This window comes from Diadema antillarum, unplaced genomic scaffold, assembly GCF_040938485.1.
Source record: "Diadema antillarum isolate AM-2024a unplaced genomic scaffold, OU_Dant_1.0 seq00000059_RagTag, whole genome shotgun sequence".
Lineage (NCBI taxonomy): Eukaryota > Metazoa > Echinodermata > Echinoidea > Diadematoida > Diadematidae > Diadema > Diadema antillarum.
Genome location: NW_027271164.1, coordinates 2,070,253 through 2,090,862, shown reverse-complemented (window position 1 = coordinate 2,090,862; position 20,610 = coordinate 2,070,253). Strand labels below are relative to the sequence as shown.

At 38.0% G+C, this 20,610-nt stretch overlaps 1 protein-coding gene across 1 annotated transcript; it reads left to right on the top strand.

The window, feature by feature from the left end:
* The first annotated feature begins 7,755 nt into the window (after window positions 1-7,755).
* LOC139725772 (cholinesterase-like) lies at window positions 7,756-16,419 on the top strand. The gene is made up of 10 exons (XM_071636854.1): window positions 7,756-7,917; window positions 9,179-9,355; window positions 10,719-10,878; window positions 11,606-11,683; window positions 12,146-12,264; window positions 13,111-13,278; window positions 13,744-14,183; window positions 14,927-15,121; window positions 15,748-15,929; window positions 16,304-16,419. Exons 1-10 carry the CDS (start codon window positions 7,756-7,758, stop codon window positions 16,417-16,419), a joined length of 1,797 nt encoding a protein of 598 aa, XP_071492955.1.
* The last annotated feature ends 4,191 nt before the right edge of the window (window positions 16,420-20,610 follow it).

Sequence of the window (20,610 nt, the reverse complement as noted above, 5' to 3'; positions counted from 1 at the left end):
CAATGTACCTCTTGTTCGTCCCCATAGGAGCATCAGATTATAGAATCCACAACGTCATTTGTCTGATACTTAACACACTAATATCGCCCCAAAACTGATCAGCATGCAAACTACAAAAGGGAAAAATACTATACACTATTTTGCGCATGCAACTTCCTCTTTTGAAAGCTACCAAACTGCAGCGTTAATCACGGTTCATGCAACCAATGTTTTGCATTGAGAGAAATGCATGTTCATATATCATGTTTACTTTGTATATTTTGATAGTTGTTCGAATAAATGCAGATTTCACTTGAGTAAGTTGCAATGCACAACTTATCTTCCTGCCCCAAAAGTATTCAACAATTCTGGCATAAAGTCACGGGAGCAAAGCAAACACAGTTGTTCAGGTGACGTATTTGAGTGTTCGTGATTATACATGAATAGATCTGATCACATTTTGATCCAAGTATGAATGCTTATATTCGCCAAGTGACGTCATTATATTAATTTGTCTCCATTGGCTTGTCTTGTACATCATAAGCATCTCTTAAAATATCCAGCCACGTAATATTTCAAGCTAACTTTACATTAGGATTTCAGTTAGATTACCCTATATAGATTCTGTTTGAGCAATACACAGACGTTTCTTTTCGGATGATTTGACAAACACTATCTCGCAATTATTTTACGAAGTAAAGAGCAAGATAGGATACAAAACAAAGGAGAATACAAAAAAAAGAGATGAACCATGTTATGGTCAAGTCCTATTTGTCTCTTTTTCTTTAGAGGGATCGTATAGTTTTGGATGAGACCTACAAGTTCAGGTTCTAGCATTTTGGGAGGAGATAATGAGAAACCTCGTATGGAATATGAAAGATCAAATTCCAAGAGAAATTCAACATTTAATCGATACAAATTGGTTTTGAAATGGGTGAGATACCCAAAACAGAGTAATCCTAATAAAAGGTAAGACCCACCTTTCATTACGATCACTTTGTTTTACTTTGTTTTTTAATTTCTCAGCCATTCCAAAATCTATTTTCATCAAATTAACTTGGAATTTGTCTTAGAATGGTATACTTTATACTATTTCAATAAGGGGTTTCTTGGTATCTTAAAAAGTTAAAATCCCAATCCTTGCCTCCACCAATACTGTACCACCCCTTTAAATTGGCAATCGCTACATGAAATTACCAGGAATTACACACACCAGACAAATCATATAAATACTGTATGATGTCATGGGATTAAATTAGCTGCATTGAAATCTCCATTGTGATACCGACACGGGTCAGGGGAAGACTTTTTTTTTCCACAAACAGCATGTTTTCTTGATTCTGAAAGGTCTAGCTTGGAGTTGAATGCCATTTCTACGTCTATGGTGCCACGGTGGTAATGGTGACTTAATACAAAGCTTCTATCCAAGGTTTTTGGTTCGAATACTCCTGGATGCGGCGGATGTGTTCCTTGGCACTTGTCCCTCATTGCCTTGTCTTTCGGATAGGGGACTAAAAACCGTCGGTCGAGCGGTTGCTTATCATCTATCATGCCATGATGGTTAGGTTAAAACCGTCAGTCGAGCGGTTACTTACTTACAAGCATTCAAAGCTTCCATGACAGCCATGTTAGAAAAGTTAAGATTTTAAAGATGATGTGAATGATCGGATAACACGTTGATGGAACGCTACTCAACATCATTGTTCACATTATATTAGGCCCTATGTAGCAGTGCAACCCTATGAGGTATCTTCAAATATTCGGAAGCAAAATGTAGACTTTGAAAAGAGTTAAGAGCACATGAAATGTGATAAATCATGTCATTCCTCTTTATCAGGAGACATCGACGAACTAGAGAAGGATTGGCAAGACAGTTTTAGTATCTGGAAAACGGGACTGACTGGATGGCAACAAGAATTCGAGGAGTACAAGCAAGGGTCTACCTGTAACTGATTGAAAACCTTATGAGAACGACAACCGAAACGGTTCTTCATCGTGACTCCGTCAGTCCGTCAGAATAGTTTAGGACCAATATCACTTTAATTATTTTAAGTTAGAACCTAGCTTATTCCATATTTCAATTGAGCTCGGAAGCAAAACTATTCTCGAACGCTTCAACTCTAAACACATGATTTTTCAATTGCATCTGTTCTTCAATTTTGATTTTCACCTGGGAAAGAGATGATTACATTTTGAGACATAGTCACAATCAATGATGCTAATAACGTACTACTGCTGTCAAGACATGACTATAATAACTTTTACCATTTTTTTAACATTTGAATAATATAGTTGGGGAATACTGTTTGCATCTCCGGCAGCCTTACTGTGTTGCTGCTGCTTGCTTTCCAATCAGCCTGAGCAGTGATGTTTCAGTGAATAAGTGAATTTTACAAGGAACTTTGCCGCCATCTGCAGATGTATAAAGATTCTCTTAAAGTTAAGTCTGCCGTTAGTCTCACTAGAGCATCATCTCATGATAGTTAGGTTGGCATCGTTTTCTTAAAACGTCTTGCATAAAATTACCTAAAATGTTAGAAATAAAATTTCAAGGAAAATGAAACTTTCAGAGTATAAACAACACTTTCAAAACCAGATAGGTTGAAATTAGGTATTCAGTTTCTCCGTAATATATATATATATATATATATATAGAATTGTAAATGATGTCATACAGAGAATAAATAAACAATATCAAATCAAATCAAAGTGATGAAAATGCCACATCTCAAGTAAAGTGCTCAAAACCTGAGTAAGTAAGTAAATGAATCAACAATTTCTATGATTTTCATTAAAAATACTGTTACCATGGCAAGACAATGTTTAATATTAAGAAAAAATGGTTGTACGCATATGACATCAAACACTGTAGTAGTCGTCTCATCCAGCAGTGACTACGCAGATATTTTAAAAATTCATAACTCTTGAAACGGATTGTCGGATTTCCCCCAAACTTTCACTGTTGTGCTCTATTGATATTGCTGCATTCACTCAATCCACATGTATATGAAGGTGGACTTGTCCTTTAAGTTAATTCACAATATCATTGTACGATTTTCATTCAAAATGAAATTATGCAGTCACCATAGTGTGTCGAGCCCATCAATGTCAACAATATTCGACCACTAATGTGGCTGTCGTATCTTTAAGCTATATGCTTATTTGACGACAGTCTTCTGCATTCACACTCCCGATCTTAAGTGCCATAATTCAGTGAGATCATTTATTCCGAATGGTTCCCAATCGACGTGTTCTCTTACTCTTTTCTTTAATCTGTATACGTATATCTCAATTTTATATTCGAATGTACACACTGTATGTTCCATTCTCTTGTAAACAACAAGAAATGACTATTTCATTTTTGTAATGTAACATATGACCGATGCAGAAAATTCCTTATTAATTTGAATTTATATCGTGTAATGTTATAACAACCACTTATGTCATCATAAGACGTAAACGACAAATTTCATAACGACCGCTAATGTCATTACACGTCGACGACAAATGTCATAATGACCACTAATGTCATAACATGTCGAAGACAAATGTCAAAAATTCCAATTTTTACTGCAAATGTCATGACACGTCGACGACAAATTTCATAGCGACCACTAGTGTCATAACATGTCGACGACAATTGTCAAAATCGGATTAACCACAAATGTCATAACACGTCGACGACAAATGTCAAAATATCAATTTTTTACTGCAAATGTCAACACGTCGACGACAAATTTCATAACGACAACTAATGTCATAACACGTCGACGACTAATATCAAAATCGGATTAACGACGAATGTCATAACACGTCGACGACAATGTCAAAATTTCCGTTTTTACTGCAAATGCCATACCACCTCGACGACAAATGTTAAAATCGAATTAATCACAAATGTCATAACACATCGACTACAAAATATGTGGATCTCCAAATTTACTGCAAATGTCATAACGCGTCACAGGGGAGGATCCAGGAATTCTGTAAAGGGGAGACGCCTTTACAAAATCAAAGGCTGGCGCAACCCCCTCCCCTTTTTTAATGTTATTTCTTTTGTTTTAGCAAATATAGAGACGGGGAGGGGCGCCACGCCCCCTCTAGATCCGCGACTGCGTCGTCAAAATTTCCATTTTTACTGCAAATGTCATAACACGATGTGTTACACGACCACAAATGTTAATGGCAAAACCAATGCTGCATTACAGGGGCGGATCACGGAATTCCGAAAAGGCGAGGCGCCTTTGCAAAAGTAAAGACTGCCGCACCCACTCCTTTCTTCTCTGTCTTTTTTTCGTTTAAACAAAAGAAATAAGAGGAAAATAACAAGGGGGGGGGGGTTGCGCCAGCCTTTCATTTTGAAAAGGTGTCTCCCCTTCACGGAATTCCTGGATCCGCCCATGAAATGCAAGCAATGAGTTTTGACATTTGTGGATGACGCAATCGCGGGTTGAGAGGGGGCGCAACCCCTTTGATGACCCTTTTTTTTGTTCAAACAACAGAAATAAAAAGAAAAAAAAATAGGGGGTTGCGCCAGCTTGTATAGTTTTGAAAAGTCGCCTCCTTGTAATGCAAGCATTGGGTTTTGCCATTAACCTGTGGCTGACGCAGTCGCTGATCTAAAGGGGCCGCGGCGCTCCTCCCCGTCTCTATTTTTGATAAAATCAAAAAAAGGGAGGAGGTTGCACCAAACTTTGATTTTGTAAAGGTGCCTCCCCTTTACGGAATTCCTGGATCCTCCCCTGTGACGCAGTATGACATTTGCAGTAAATTTGGAAATTCTGACATTTGTGGTCGACGCGTTATGACATTTGTGGTTAATTCGATTTTGACAATTGTCGTCGACGTGTTATGACATTTGCAGTATATAAAGACAGAAATTTTGACATTTGTCGTCGATGTGTTATGATATTTGTGGTTAATCCGACTTTGATATTTGTCCCATGTGATTTGTGGTCATTATGACATTTGTCGTCGAGGTGTTAAGACATTAATGGTCGTTGACATTTGTCGTCGACATGTTATGACATATACAGTAAAAATTTATATTTTGACATTTGTCGTCGACGTGTTATGACGTTTGTGGTTAATCCGATTTTGACATTTGTCGTCGACATGTTATGACATCAGTGGTCGTTATGACATTTGTCGTCGACGTGTTATCACATTTGCAATAAAAATTGAAATTTTGACATTTTTGGTCGACGTGTTATGACATTTGTGGTTAATCCGATTTTGACATTTATTGTCGACATGTTATGACATTACACGATCCAAATTCAAATTAATTTATTAGGAATTTTCTGCATCGATCATTTATTACAAAAATGAAATACTAAGTAGTCATTTCTTGTTGTTTACAAGAGAATGGAACATACAGTGTGTACATTCGAATATAAAACCGAGATATACGTGTACAGATTAACGAAAAGAGTAAGAGAACACGAACCATTCGAAATAAATGATCTCACTGAATTATGGCACAAGATCGGGAGCGTAAATGCAGAAGACTGTCGTCAAATAAGCATATAGCTTAAAGATACGACAGCCATATTAGTGGTCGAATATTATTGACATTAGTGGGCTCGACACAACATATGGTGACAGCATAATTTTATTTTGAATAAAAATCATACAATAATATTGTGGATTAACTTAACTCCCTCAGTTTTTGAGCATTTGACTTGAAATTTGGCACATGTGACAGCTATCTGATAGAGCTGGGCAAACTTCATTTTTTTTCTTAATGTCAAACATTGTGTTGCCATGGTAACAGTATTTTTAATGAAAAACATAGAAATTGTTGATTTATTTACTTACTCACTCAGGTTTTGAGCAATTGACTTGAGATTTGGCAAATGTCAGTAACTGTGTATACAACATTGGGTGATAGTTCTAGTTTGTATTGAGAATGTCTTCTTGAATATTGGAGTATCAGATTACATCTGTATACTCAGTATACCTTCATGAAAAAAAAGTGCTTGAACATAAAGAAGTGAATAAAATGCGTAATGAATTCATGCAATAGTGGTGTAATTTTCCTTCACAACATATTTGCACTGACTAAACATGTTTCTAGACAAACTGATCACTGTATAGAGAGTAGAAAGTGGTCTTGTAAACAAACATTGTAAAGTTTTAACATGAGAAAGAGAGATGGGGAGAGACAGAGAGAGTATGAGAAACAAATAAATTGTATGAGAATTAAAGCAGTGATCGAGGAAGGGACAAAAATGCAGGAGTCATAATTATGCATTTGAAAAAGGAGGAGGTCGAGAGAGGTCGGAAAATGAATATGCAGAGTGTAAAGTAGTATGAAGAAAAGAGGGGCAGGTTTGAGAAACAAAATAATATACCATCAGTATGAAGATAAATTTAGGGCCTTTAATAGCAACAGATATAACAGAGGGGGTTGGAGGCTGACAAATAAATATATGTACATAATGTATATAGATTTAAGCGATCATGTTATTTCACAACTTTCTGATACATGTACATGTACCATTGTATAGCCTATTCCATAACTTTCAACTACTCTCCCTTCAAGCTTTCCATCCATGCGCTTCTTCTCCACTCCTTTTCCCTTCAATCTTTCCTGTCAATTTTTCAATCACCAATCTACGGAGATCGAAAAAGTGTTACATTATACATTACTCGTCATGACATTGTGTAAGCCTATTGGTCGATATGCGTTTCAATATCGGTGGGGGGAGGGGTCGGAGGGGTCGGGCAGGATTGGCTTCACCTTCGGTTCCCCCCCCCCCCCTCCCTCCCCCACATAATTATTTTGTAGCCAATACGTGAATTCGCAACATGTTTGGACTTATAGACTATATATATATATATATATATATATATATATATATATATATATATACTATATAAACTTTGGTCACTCTAGCCCATTAGGGGCCTACACATCCCCATCATACACCAATAAAGTTGTGATCTTCCATGGAACCCGCAATAATATTCATCACTGTTGTGCATGATTGATGAGATATCACAGAATATTCATTGCTTTTTTTATCTCTTTCCTTCTGATTCTCTCTCTCCCCCTCTCCTTCTTGTCAGATTTTTTGTTTTGTTTTGTATTGTCTCGTTTTTCGCACTCTCACCCGTTTTTATACGTATTTATACATGTACTACTACATGTATAGTAATTGGATGAGGGTCTACCACGGCGAGCAAAACTTTCTCAGCGCGTGCACACACTCACTGATGCACGTGTACGAATCGAATCGTCGCGAGCGGAGGGTACAGTACCCACAGAACTCTTATGTATAGTACCACAGAATAAGCATAGACGCATCAGGAGCGGTTTCATTGAATTTAATTGCCAAAAGCCACAGGCTTGCGTGTAAATTAAAAATGCGCCTCCGGGCCGTGTGTGTACGCTTGCGTGTGTGTACATGTGTTTCTCTCTCTCCCTCTCGGTTAATTATTCTCATAGCGACTGGAAAAAGAACATCTGTAACGGTTCGCTCTGACCATATCGCGTCGCTCCGTTACGTAACATCCGCTCGCGGTTCAATGTTCCCTCTACGGGGGATTTCAATCTTCCCTCAAAATAGGTAGTCTCCCTGACTGGTAAAGCAAACAGATAGAGGGTATAAATAGAATATAGCAAACAATGACATGACATTATACGAGTCTTTGATAAACAACAAAGAGGGATTGGTAGGGTTTTAAGTTGTAATTAGTTTGCAGAATTTCCTTCAGAACAGTTTATTGCATGTTGTTGGTGCTGCCAAGTCGCATTAGACAATAGCGAAAATGAAACTTCAACTTTTTGTTCTGGTGGTCGGTGCCTTCCTCGGGGTAAGTCGGGCCAGCAGCCCGGTAGTGAATGTCGCTGAGGGAATCATTGTGGGGAAAACGGTGCGATTCAGCGAAGACACCTTCATCAACAAAACAGTCGATGTCGATGTATTTCTGGTAAGGGTTGCTGTCCGAAGAAATCCTATCGGTAATCTCTTTTTATTTCAATACCAAGGTATGTGTTGATACATGCACTCTATCGGATATAGTTTTACGGATGGTTATATTGATGATGATGATGTTGTTGATGATGATGATGATGTTGTTGATGATGATGATGATGATGATGATGATAATGATAATAATAATGATAATGCCATTAGTTTCAACTACATTAGTACAGTGTTCGTTTTTCGTCATACCAATTATATAAAGGCTTCTTGTATCATACGTGCACGGCCTTCATTTCGGCGGTCATTTTACAGGCCAATTTGACATTCTTCAGTTCCAAATTCGCTCCTGTTGCGAATGGGTTTTCCAAGTGCATTTTCCGCGTTCCCATGCAGAAAATTGGTCTTTCTAGTTCCAATAAGTTAGTGAGCACTATGACCAGATGTAATATGTTGTTGACTTTCATGCGTTTTACAGACAGTATCTTCTTAGTGTTTAATCAGCATATAGGTCTTGTCTTCAATAGCGTTCATGTTTCCTTGTCACAATAACTGGGAATTATTTTTCTGCTCCCTGGAGAAACTGAAGTGATCAGTGAATAAAAACACACATTGGTAGAATAGAAGTAGGCCTATACATTCTGTGCTCTCTCTGTATAATCTAATCTCACAAAACAGCTTTCCATGACATGTATTCATATTGTTTAAAGGGGATGGCTGTAACTGATTAGTGGGAATCAGTTGGAATGCTGGGGAATGATTGTTCCAATCCTTGTGGGATTCATTTAAGAGTACATTATATATCTATTGTTGCGTGAAAATTGTTTGCTTCAGAACGGTCTCATATTCAAGTAATGTGCATTTTAATGCCCCGCCACTGTACAGGCATGCTAACCTGGAAACATTAAACTGCACATTACTTGAATATGAGACCATTCTGAAGCAAATAATTTTCACACAACAATAGATATATAATGTATACTCTTAGATGAATCCCACAAGGAATGGAACAAGCATCCCCAGCATTCCCACTGATTCCCATGATCAGTTACTAGCCTTTAGTGTATATCCGTTGTGTATAATATTGTGGTACATTTTCGCAAATCTGTTTTTACAGTCTTTTCTGTATATCATTTGTGCTTTTAATGCATCATGCAGTTTCACTCTCAATGCCTTGTATACATGTTATACATGTATACATGTTATAAGGAAATTGACAAAAGATATTGTTATTACAATGCTTATGTTTTCTTACACTCCATAAACAGGGGGTTCCCTACGCCAATCCACCTGCTCGTTTCGCTAAGCCAGAAAGCAAGACCCCATGGACGGGAGAGAGAAACGCCACCGAGTTTGCCCCAGCCTGCGTACAAATTCCTGACCCTCTCTACCCAAACAGATCGGAGGATTGTCTCTATCTCAACGTCTACACTCCAAGCACATCTGTGAGTGGGAAATTACCTTAAAGGGATCTGTAGGGGTTTCTTTAGACCTAACTTCAGGTTTCTGACATTTTTGGTGAGATAATGAGAAACCTCTTACAAAATGTGAGAGGGGATGTAATTCCAAGAGGAATCGAACATTTATTTGATAAAAATTGGTTTTCAAATGGCTGAGATATCCAAAATAGAACGATCCTAATAATGAAAGCTATGACCCAGCTTTTATTACGATCGATTTGATTTACTTTGTTTTGTTTTGTTTTGTTTTGTTTTTTGGATGTCCCAGCCATTCCAGAGCAAGTTTTCATCATATTCACTTTGAATTCCTCTGAGAATGGTATGCTCTGTACTATTTCATAAGTGGTTTCTTTGTATCTTGCAAAAAGTTAAAAGCCCCATCCTCATCTGTACAAATACTATACCATCCTTTTAAAGAGAAAATCTAGTCCTTCATAAGTCAGTCTGGTAAGATTGACTAAAATCTTACGAATACAACAGTTAAAATTGATTGATCAGAATAGAAGTTAGGGAAGTCATGAAATTGTGAAGTTCCGCTAATTTCTGCAGAACAGTTCTGGTACAGTTGATATGAATATGCAAATAAGTGAGCAGCTGATGATGTCATCAGTTTTCATTGGTTTTCCATTGACCTTGTACACACACAAAAAAATGAAGAAAATTCACTGTTTTTGTTGCTGAAGTGTAAAACATGATGTTATTCCTGGATAAATAACTTCATGATAACAACCAGTCAGATATATCAGGATTTGAGATTGGGGCATCATTGCGTTTGAATGAAAAAAAAAAAGAAGTGTCAAAATGAAATTGTACAAATTATATGGCAAGTTGTGAGGGGATGACATCATCACTTCACTATTTGCATATTCATATTGACTCGTGTTCAAAAACTGTTACCTGAAAATTAGTGAAACTTCAAATGTCATAACTTCCTTACTTTTCATCTGATTCTGATTAAATTTTCAATGTTGTAAGCAAATTTTACTCCTTCTTTTCAGACTAACTTTCATCTCCACCGGAATTTCCCTTTAAAATTTAAAACACCTGTGTCGTAATTTCATCTCAACATTGCTCAAATTTTGTGATATTGGGTGCTGAGAATTACAAGGTGGGAGAGGAGTGAATTTCACAAGTACAATTTAAAATGTAGCACCAGGTAGGAGGAAGGTGGAAGGCACTCCACATCCCCTGGTACCACTGTTTCCTTATCATCTTTTTCATTCTCAGTAAAAGATTGTCAGCCTTGTATGATTCTTTCATTGCCCCCCCCCCCCCCCCACCCCCCCCCCCTCTCTCTCTCTCTCTCTCTCTCTCTCTCACTCACTCTCCTCATCCATAAATGTCGCAGTCATCGAATATTCCGGTGATGGTGTGGATTCACGGAGGCGGATTTCGGACGGGAACAGCGATGTCGTACGAATTCTACGGATTGCCATTGGTTGTTGTGGGTGACGTCATAATCGTAACCATAAACTACCGACTGTCAATCTTTGCACACTTTACAACAGGTAAGATCTGAATGCATTCTGTTGTGTGAGTGAATGGAGGTGGTTGACAAAGTAACATGTTATATTGAAAGTTACAATTGTGAGTGTGGTTGTGTGATTGAAAGCGTGGTGTTCACAGGTCAGAGTTCACTGTTCGATCGTTGAGTAGGGTGATGTAGAGGAACATCTAGCCTTGATACAGCAATAAAGAAACCTTGTGATAAGATCGATATCTAAACCTATATTTATCACACACTGGATTTAAAGAACAACAAATAATACAGGATTAATTTTCAAGCTTAAAGGGGCAGGATGACGTAGACACTTGGTAGTTCATTAACAGCAGGGAGGTGAGGCTCACCTCCCTGTTAACAGCAGTACACTGTATTAACACGGCAAAATGGTAGACCTTTCGGCGTAGATACTACTTTTCTAAAAGTGTCTGCTTATATCATATTTATCAAGTGCCCATTCTAAAGAGGTTCAAGGGATAGAGAGGGGAAAACACAAGAGACACACACCAGGCAGGATTCGAACCTATGATTCCTTTTTAAGAGTCTAAACCTTTATCTGCCATACCACATTGTTCCAACTTGAACCAATCAGTTCCTTTCTAGATTGGTATCTGTCAAGCATGTCTATATATTTCATATAAAATAACTACTCTTGACCAAATGCAAACGAAACTAATTCAACTACTCCTAAATAAAATGATGGGTAATGTTTCGGTCGTGTTATCTCCTACCAGGTGATGGGGTATCATCAGGAAATTATGGTATGTTGGATCAGGTGGCCGCGATAGAGTGGGTCTACAACAATATAGAAGGTAAGATAACTATAATTTTGTTTGACTAAGATACTGGATTTTTATTTCCCAAAATACAAATGTCTATAATAAATTCTAGGATGTAGGCCTACAGCCAGCGTTCGGAATACAGATTACAAGAAGACATGTACTGAACACAGGTAAGGGTCATTACTTCCATTGTTGCCTTGGAAAAAAATTAATAAGACAGTCTTTGCATATACTTGGTTGCTGTCCCTTTTCTTATGCCTACTCCGGTTTATGGAAATTTGAGTCTTTTAGTCTTTAACCCTCTGATAAACATTTGAGTAATAGCAAAAAACAACAAGAAATGTGAATCGATTAAGACAGGAGGATTGCTATTACTATTGAAATCAAATCAAATCAAATCAAACAAAAGGAAAAAACTAACTGAAGATGGGAACGTTGTTTGAAACAAAATGTATGATTTCTTTATGTCTTTTACGTTTCGATGTCTGTTAGCTTTCGGAGGGGACAAGGACAGGATTACGATCTTTGGTGGGAGTGCAGGATCGGCGTGTGTAAGCTTTCATCTTCTCTCCGACTTGAGCAGACCTCATTTCAATCAAGCCATCATGCAGGTATAGAGTTACAACCAGGCGTTAGTGTCTTTTTTCATTCAGCTGATTAATTAAAACATTCTTTCTGTGTTTCAAAGTCTTTAGGTGTTACAACCTTATAACCCTGATGAGCAGGTGTTTCTTCACCTGTGAAATGCTGTTGAAACACTGTGGTAGTAATTGATTGCAACGCATATTCAATGTATGCATTGCAGTGTTTCTTCAAACATAAACGTGCGTGTGGATGTACCAGTGCGCCTTTGCAAGTGTTGTATGGGGGCGCTCTTGACTTAGAATGTACTATACCTCTGCCAGAAGAATGAGAGTAGTGCGATATTAATATTGGAACTATTTCAACACTGTGTATTTCAGTGCTAGTGACAAGACATACTTTTCACTCTTCTCTTTTCACGAGTTACTAAGATTGCATGGTACTATCACTCTTACTGGCAGACGATTTGTTTAATCCGTTGAATGATTTATGTTATTGTACTTGACTTGTAGTACTTCAGGACCTTGTCGAGAAACAGCCTATGCATACTGATTGAGCCATTCTGACAAAATCATTATTCTTTACACAATGAATGAATGGATGGATGTTTTTTCTCCCAAATAAAATTTATATAAATTGTTCTGCTGTACATCGCGTTTTGTAGGCAAAATAATAATTGAACTGTCAATCATTGTGTAACGTTTATTATGTTTCAATCTGAAAATCTTATATTGATGTAGTGCCTTGAGTCATAAAAACAATGACTGTCATAATATGCAAAAGCGCTTATAGACTATTAAAAAAAAAAACTAACATTGATAGCCTGAGCAAATTTCTTTGCACAAACTGGACTACTGTCTTGTTCTTCCGTCCAGAGTGCAAGTTCTCTTGCAAACTGGGCCTTTAGAGACGACCCCGAGTTGGAGAGACAGTTAGCCAGAGAACTGGGTGAGGCAATGGGGTGTGACACGTCCACCTCAGAACTATTGGTGTCATGCCTTAGAACCAAGGATGCTGACGACTTGCGGGAGACTGCTGACCGTGTAAGTCTACACCACCTTCGTTTCTCCTCATCTTAACTCTCCGCGTGCAACATTAAACACCTGTTCACAGGTTTGTGTGCGAAATTTGTGTACAGTTGATTCATTGACACATAAAGGATTAATTAGGGCTCATCTTTCGTTTGGTTTCTACTTAATTCTGTAGGTCTATTGATGAGAGTGGCGTAATGACCATAATTTTATGCATTATTTTCCGCTGTGAATTTCAATTATGAAAATTTGATATGCTCTTAGAAGGAACATGATTCAGTACGAGACATCTTTCCTACTTACACTGACGAATATCATCATCTAGTTATGATTGCGATAACGATAAGACTGTGAGGTATTTGACTGTTTTTCCTTAATAGAATTATCAACCTACTGCAATTCAACTCAAGCGGTACGTTGTAGTTTTCAATCAGAATAACTTTTTAACAATGCGTTGTGTGACCAAAATATTGACAGTTCTATTCAGGATACCCAGTAACCAGAGACGGGGATTTCCTCGATGCCTCGCCACAAACATTGTACGAGACGGGAGACTTTGCCCACGTGCCCATTCTAGCTGGCTTCAACAAGGATGAAGGCACTCTTAATATATACTTTGCAAACCCCGAATACGTCGGCAGTCTCACACCACCCCCTATCAATCGTGCCACGTTCGATGAAACGCTCAGGAGGACGTTAGCTTCTGACGGAATCGACGATGAAATCGCCATCGATGCTGTGACCCAAGAGTACGTGGACTGGACGGTGGCCGATAACCCCGAGACCGATTATTTCCTATCCAATAAGGACGTCACCGGTGACATGGATTTCGGCTGCCCGATCGACATGGCGATCAGGAAGCATGCAGAAGCTGGAGATCCTGTCTACTTATATTACATGACGCACGAGCCTTCGAAGTGAGTTGGAAACGTTCCAGTGCACTCCCGTTATAACGAACACGGTTTTAACGAAATTCCGGGTACAACGAAGTAAAAATTCAAGCCGCAACATTATCAGCTCTATTTTTTTATTGTTTATTTGTTCGGTTATAACGATATTTCGATATAATGAAAGAAAACTGCCGGTCCCGAGGACTTTCTTATAATGGGAGACCACTGTACTATCAAAGTAACTATAATGATAATAAGAATACGAATATGATGATGCTGATAATAGAGTTCATAATGATTGATGAGTAGATTTGAAATGCATGTAATTTGAAAAATTTGACCACAATCAGTGACATTTCCAAAACATTTTTTTATTGCAGATTGGAAGGTATGTGTACAGATATGATTAATCTTAGAATAAGATTACTGAGATATGTTGGTGAGCAGCTTCAAGCTGATGAAACGGCTCATCAAGCGATCAGGGAAAGGCTTTATGAAGACTGGAGTAAGGGGCAAGGTAAGGCGAAAGAGCTATCTATGAACTACAGATACCCGCATGTACCATTATACACGAGAGTGAGAGGATGAACCCTATTGTAAAGGGTCAAAGAGGAGTCTTTTTAATCTGAGTGATTCGCATGTATTAGTATCCATTCATAGTATAGAAATGCTTGATTGCTAAGAAGAGATGTGTTGCCGATTCTTACTATTAGTGATCCCTTCTTGCCTATTCAATAATTTCCTTCGTCTTCTGAACATTCGCTCTTTAGGAGGTTCTTCCAGAACGGAGACTTAGTGCCCTCGACCCCATGGCTTGGCGCTGGTCACGCCGAGGATCTGCTCTTTGTCTGGGGAATGCCTTTCATCGACGAACTCTATCACATCAAGGGCCACAACATGACGGCAGATGAAAACGCCCTCTCTGTTAAGTTCATGGAATTCTGGACAAACTTTGCCAAGTCTGGGTAATTATGCGTACAGTAAGATGACACAGAAAGAAACAAAAAAGGGATGATGTTTCATATTTCGAAGGTTCGTTAATTAAAAAAAAAAGGAACTAGGTTCATTCATCTGAAAATGAAACAAAGATCTAGTATAAACGAACTTTAGGAATATTACGCACCTTTGGAATAAAAAACTCTATTTCATTTTCGAATTTACGAACTTTCGCAATAACAAACCTGATCTCATTTTGGGATTAGTGAACCTCTGGAATAACAAACATGTTATAGCTAATTGTAACCCCCACAAGTCATGCAGTGAGGATATGACTTACGAGTAGGACCATGCATAAGAGAAAGAATGAGAAACCAGTCTGATATCTTCCTATACGAAATTTTTCGACCATATTTCTACCATTACTAAGAAAGAAGGTTTGCATTGGCAGTCCCTGTCTTCAAAGTCTCCTCAGTTTTTCTATGTCCTCTACGATTAAAATCGATAAAATACGATAAAATCATCAACCCACTATGTGCCACAGTAATTTCCTCTCCATAGGTGTGTGAAACTTGTCCAAATTTGACTCACTGACACAGAAAGGGTTAAGTGCTAGGCGAGAATGTAGGCGTACATTTTTTTCTATTTCATGCAGTAATCCCAGCAAACGGAGCCCTTCTTCTGACCCAGGCCAAGGTGACGATTCCTGGCCTACGTTCACCATCCCGGAACTCAGTCACAAAGAGCTGGCCCTGGACCTCTCCGTGGGAAGGGCTCTCCGAGCCAGACAGTGCCACTTCTGGAACGAGTACTTCCCTAGTCTGCTAGCATTTACAGGTATATTTACTCATCAGCTTTAACACTGATGAAAATTTACTTCTCTATCTCGACATGACAAAAGATTGAAATCAAAACAAGAAATGGAATCGAAACTGACAGATTAAAATCTATTCATTAACAAATTCACCAGTTTTGTTGAACTCTGTGTGTGAAAACAGCTTTTTCCTGTTAACATTTTGAGTGAGAACTGATGAATGATAATAACAACGACAACAACAAAAAGATTATACCTCAAATTGGGATAACCGTGGGGTACGTGAACAGTTTTGTCAAGTTGATAAGTGTACATTCTTAAATACAGTCCTAATAAAAGGGACAATATTTTGTTTCTAGAATCATGGACTTTAAGCCTTTTTTCTTGAACCAAACAGAGAGTTTGGACCCCGTGGAACAAGAATGGCGGGAAAGTTACGATGGCTGGAAGACAGACATGACTGAGTGGCAACAAGCGTTCGAGGAATATCAGCAAGAAACCAGCTGTGACTGAGGCTACAGCAGAGATGACATAATAGGCAATAATCACGTGATAATGTTCATGCAAGATTGATTATAATGACACAGGCGAGAGAGAATGTGAGAGACAATAACATTAAACGTGACTGTACTTGACTCGGATACGACAATGGAAACAGCCATTCTGGACTCCGTTATCATTTGCCTTTGGCTTTTTGTGAGCAACTGAAGCCAAAGATCTATCGATATTGTTTCACCAGCAAATATCATCATAATTATGATAATCATCAAACAACAGTAAGTGACTTCATAATCTCGAGGATTTATCTAGCACCGAAACCACTTCAATGATTAAAGGAATTGTAATATCGGGGTATACTTTTATACTTTTGCTTCTCCACAGCGTCTATGTGAAACACGACTACCATATGCTTTCCGTAAAAGTTGGCCATGTAACATAAGGAGATTGTGTCTCAGGATATTGTGACTGGAACAGGTGTGAACAAAAACTAGTGAAAATTGGAACCTGCAAAACTATGTACAATTTGAAACTCTGTGATCTTTATGTACTTTTAGTTATCGGCAATGAAAAGCTTATAAAATCAGTTGGTTGAAATAAATACTGCATTACCTGGTGCCATGCATATATATGTGCATCTGTAATATCTGTGAACTGGGTTAGGTATCAGATATCAACAGTACATGAGTGTGTGTGTATGTGTGTGTGTGTGTGTGTGTGTGCGCGCGTATGTGTATGTATATGTGCGTATATATGTGCGTCTGTTCAAATATGAATTCACATTAAAAATTTAAAATGAAAATGGCTAAAACATACTGCAAACTTTTGATTTTGATACACACATAAATCATTTTGACAGTATGTCTACATTCTTAAACTATACTTAAGTCTTTGCAACAACTATAACAATAACAATATTTATACTCCGTAGTACTTCTTTCTCCTTTTCTTGTGTAGTTTCTTTTTCTCCCATTATAGACAGAATGCTCCCACAATGTCATTTATACCCCCCATGGTGCCTGACTAAATAAAGCAAAACATAAGATGGAGACCCCCACAATGTACCTCTTGTTCGTCCCCAGGAGCACCAGACTATAGAATCCACAACGTCATTTGTCTGGTACTTAACACACTAATATCGCCCCAAAACTGATCAGCATGCGAACTACAAAAGGGAAAAAACCATACACTATTTTGCGCATGCTAAGCTTCCTCTTTTGAAAGCTACCAAACTGCAGCGTTAATCACGGTTCATGCAACCAATGTTTTGCTTTGAGAGAAATGCATGTTCATATATCATGTTTACTTTGTATATTTTGATAGTTGTTCGAATAAATGGAGATTTCACCATGAATAAGTTGCAATGCACAACACTCCCATCTATATGATTCCTGCCAAAAAGTATTCAACAATTCTGGCATAAAGTCACGGGAGCAAAGCAAACACAGTTGTGCAGGTGACGTATTTGAGTGTTCGTGATTATACATGAATAGATCTGATCACATTTTGATCCAAGTATGAATCAACAGTGCTTATATTCGCCCAGTAACGTCATTATATTAATTTGTCTCCATTGGCTTATCTTGTACATCATAAGCATCTCTTAAAGTATCCAGCCACATAATATTTCAAGCTAACTTTACATTAGGATTTCAGTTAGATTACCCTAAATAGATTCTGTTTTTGTTTGTTTGATAGATACTTTATTTTCTGCAAATCAATATACAGTGTATACATAAATTACATAATCATGAACATGGGAAACATACAAATTATATTTGAAACAGAGTCGTTTGACTTGCATAAACAACGATATAAAAGGAAATTAAGGATATGATATTACAGTATGCATGTCTATGCAGCAGGGATTACAATAACAACATTATATTTAAGAAGCGATAATGCAGAGGGCCGCCATTGTAAGCATTGCTTGAAAAGATGGCCGGCCCGAGGAAAAGGTAGGGACGTATTAAATTCGTAACAATACAAAGTCTGCTGCGAAGGTAGCAGGGGAAAATAAACTCTGATGTGTGATGGTGGTGAATGTGCGTGCAAGTGCTTGAAAGTGCACAGGGGCAGATAGACTTAGATGTTTTAACCATTTCCATTTTCAATTTTGGATTAGATTCTGTTTGAGCAATACACAGACGTTTCTTTTCGAATGATTTGACAAACACTATCTCGCAATTATTTTACGAAGTGAAGAGCAAGATAGGATACAAAACAAAGGAGAATACACACACACAAAAAAGAGATGAACCATGTTATGGTCAAGTCTTATTTGTCTCTTTTTCTTTAGAGGGATCGTATAGTTTTGGATGAGACCTACAAGTTCAGGTTCTAGCATTTTGGGAGGAGATAATGAGAAACCTCCTATGGAATATGAAAGATCAAATTCCAAGAGAAATTCAACATTCAATTGATACAAATTGGTTTTGAAATGGCTGAGATACCCAAAACAGAGTAATCCTAATAAAAGGTAAGACCCACCTTTCATTACGATCACTTTATTTTACTCTGTTTTTTAATTTCTCAGCCATTCCAAAATCTATTTTCATCAAATTAACTTGGAATTTGTCTTAGAATGGTATACTTTATATTATTTCAATAAGGGGTTTCTTGGTATCTTAAAAAGTTTAAAGCCCAATCCTTGCCTCCACCAATACTGTACCACCCCTTTAAATTGGCAATCGCTACATGAAATTACCAGGAATTACACACACCAGACATATCATATAAATACTGTATGATGTCATGAGATTAAAATAGCTGCATTGAAATCTCCATTGTGATACCGACACGGGTCAGGGGAAGACTTTTTTTTCCACAAACAGCATGTTTTCTTGATTCTGAAAGGTTTAGCTTGGAGTTGAATGCCATTTCTACTTCTATAGTGCCACGGTGGTAACGGTGACTTAATACAAAGCTTCTACCGAAGTGCAAGGTGTCCCGACAACCTCACGCACCCATTGCTCGGATGACTGATGCTCCACGCAAACAGCCACTGCCATATCAAACTAGCAGAGTCCTTGTGAGTTTCTATGCTGTATTTTTGGTTTTAGATTTTCTCTTCGTTGCACCGTATCGGAATATTTTGATATACATTGTATCTGTATAAGGCATGTGCTGTCGCCCTGGTTAGTCTTCCCAGTTCTACCAAATTTGATTTGAATGCGGTGATCACTGCCATTAGGAACATGAGGAATACGTGGGTGAGGTAGCAGAAAAACTGATACTTTCACATTAGACGAGGTGAATATTTCTCCCTATTTCGTCTAATTTAAGCAATTCAATTAAGAATGGTTGATAAAAGTTACTTTACGGTCATGGTAGATTATTCAATAACGTCATGTTCCCTATGTATACTAATCTGTCTGCAGTCACCGCATGGTGCCTTATAAGGTGAACTTTTCGGAACACTCCCATGAACGACATGCACGTTCTTGGTTCTACTAAAAGTTCCATCATACATCAGACAGGGCAACAATAAGATCACTGTCTCGTAGTCCTTGCAAGTATCATTCAACTAAATTTGGATCTATTTACTGGCTTGCCAGACAATAATTCCATACTTCTATTTCCGCAATCCAACAAATCAAGCGAGTTCAAGCGAAGCACGTTTGAATGAGAGCTGAGTTATACAAAGAGAGCTCATTATAAAGAGGTATGAATTGGTGACGTCAAGCAAACTCACGCCAAAAACATGACTTGTGCCATGACATTGTCGTTATAAAGGCAAACTCCTGCAGTATTTTTGTAAAGAAGAGCTAAGCTCTATAAGTGACTGGAATTGGTTGCCCCTTCTTGACCACATATTATAGTGTGTGGTTCCTGGTAAAGGTACCTCCCTCAATCTTTTCTGTACGGAAAATAGCTATTATTTGTGGCATTAAGATTTATTTCAATCAGTCGCGCTGCCAATTTAAAAAAAAAAATGTGTTAGGGCTATGTCGCATGCAACAGTGAACAGGAATCACGTATGAGGGGGTCCCAATCATTGTGGCATACGCATACTAGTTTATTTCCTCTCTCTTTCCTCTCTCTCTCTCTCCATTCCAAATAGTCGTCGTGGAAAGGGAATCAAGCTTGAAGGTAGAGCTCCCTTCATACTGTTGTATGAGAACAAGGATATGAACCAGAAAAAGGCTTACCACTGCGAGTAGACGGCATCAGGGTAAGTTGCATATATTGAGTATTGATTTATCA

Coding starts and splice junctions, on each gene's coding strand:
- LOC139725772 (XM_071636854.1), top strand. CDS start 7,756: ATGAAACTTCAACTTTTTGTTCTGGTGGTCGGTGCCTTCCTCGGGGTA. Junction 9,356..10,718: donor TCTACACTCCAAGCACATCT/GTGAGTGGGAAA, acceptor TAAATGTCGCAG/TCATCGAATATTCCGGTGAT. Junction 15,930..16,303: donor TAGTCTGCTAGCATTTACAG/GTATATTTACTC, acceptor TGAACCAAACAG/AGAGTTTGGACCCCGTGGAA.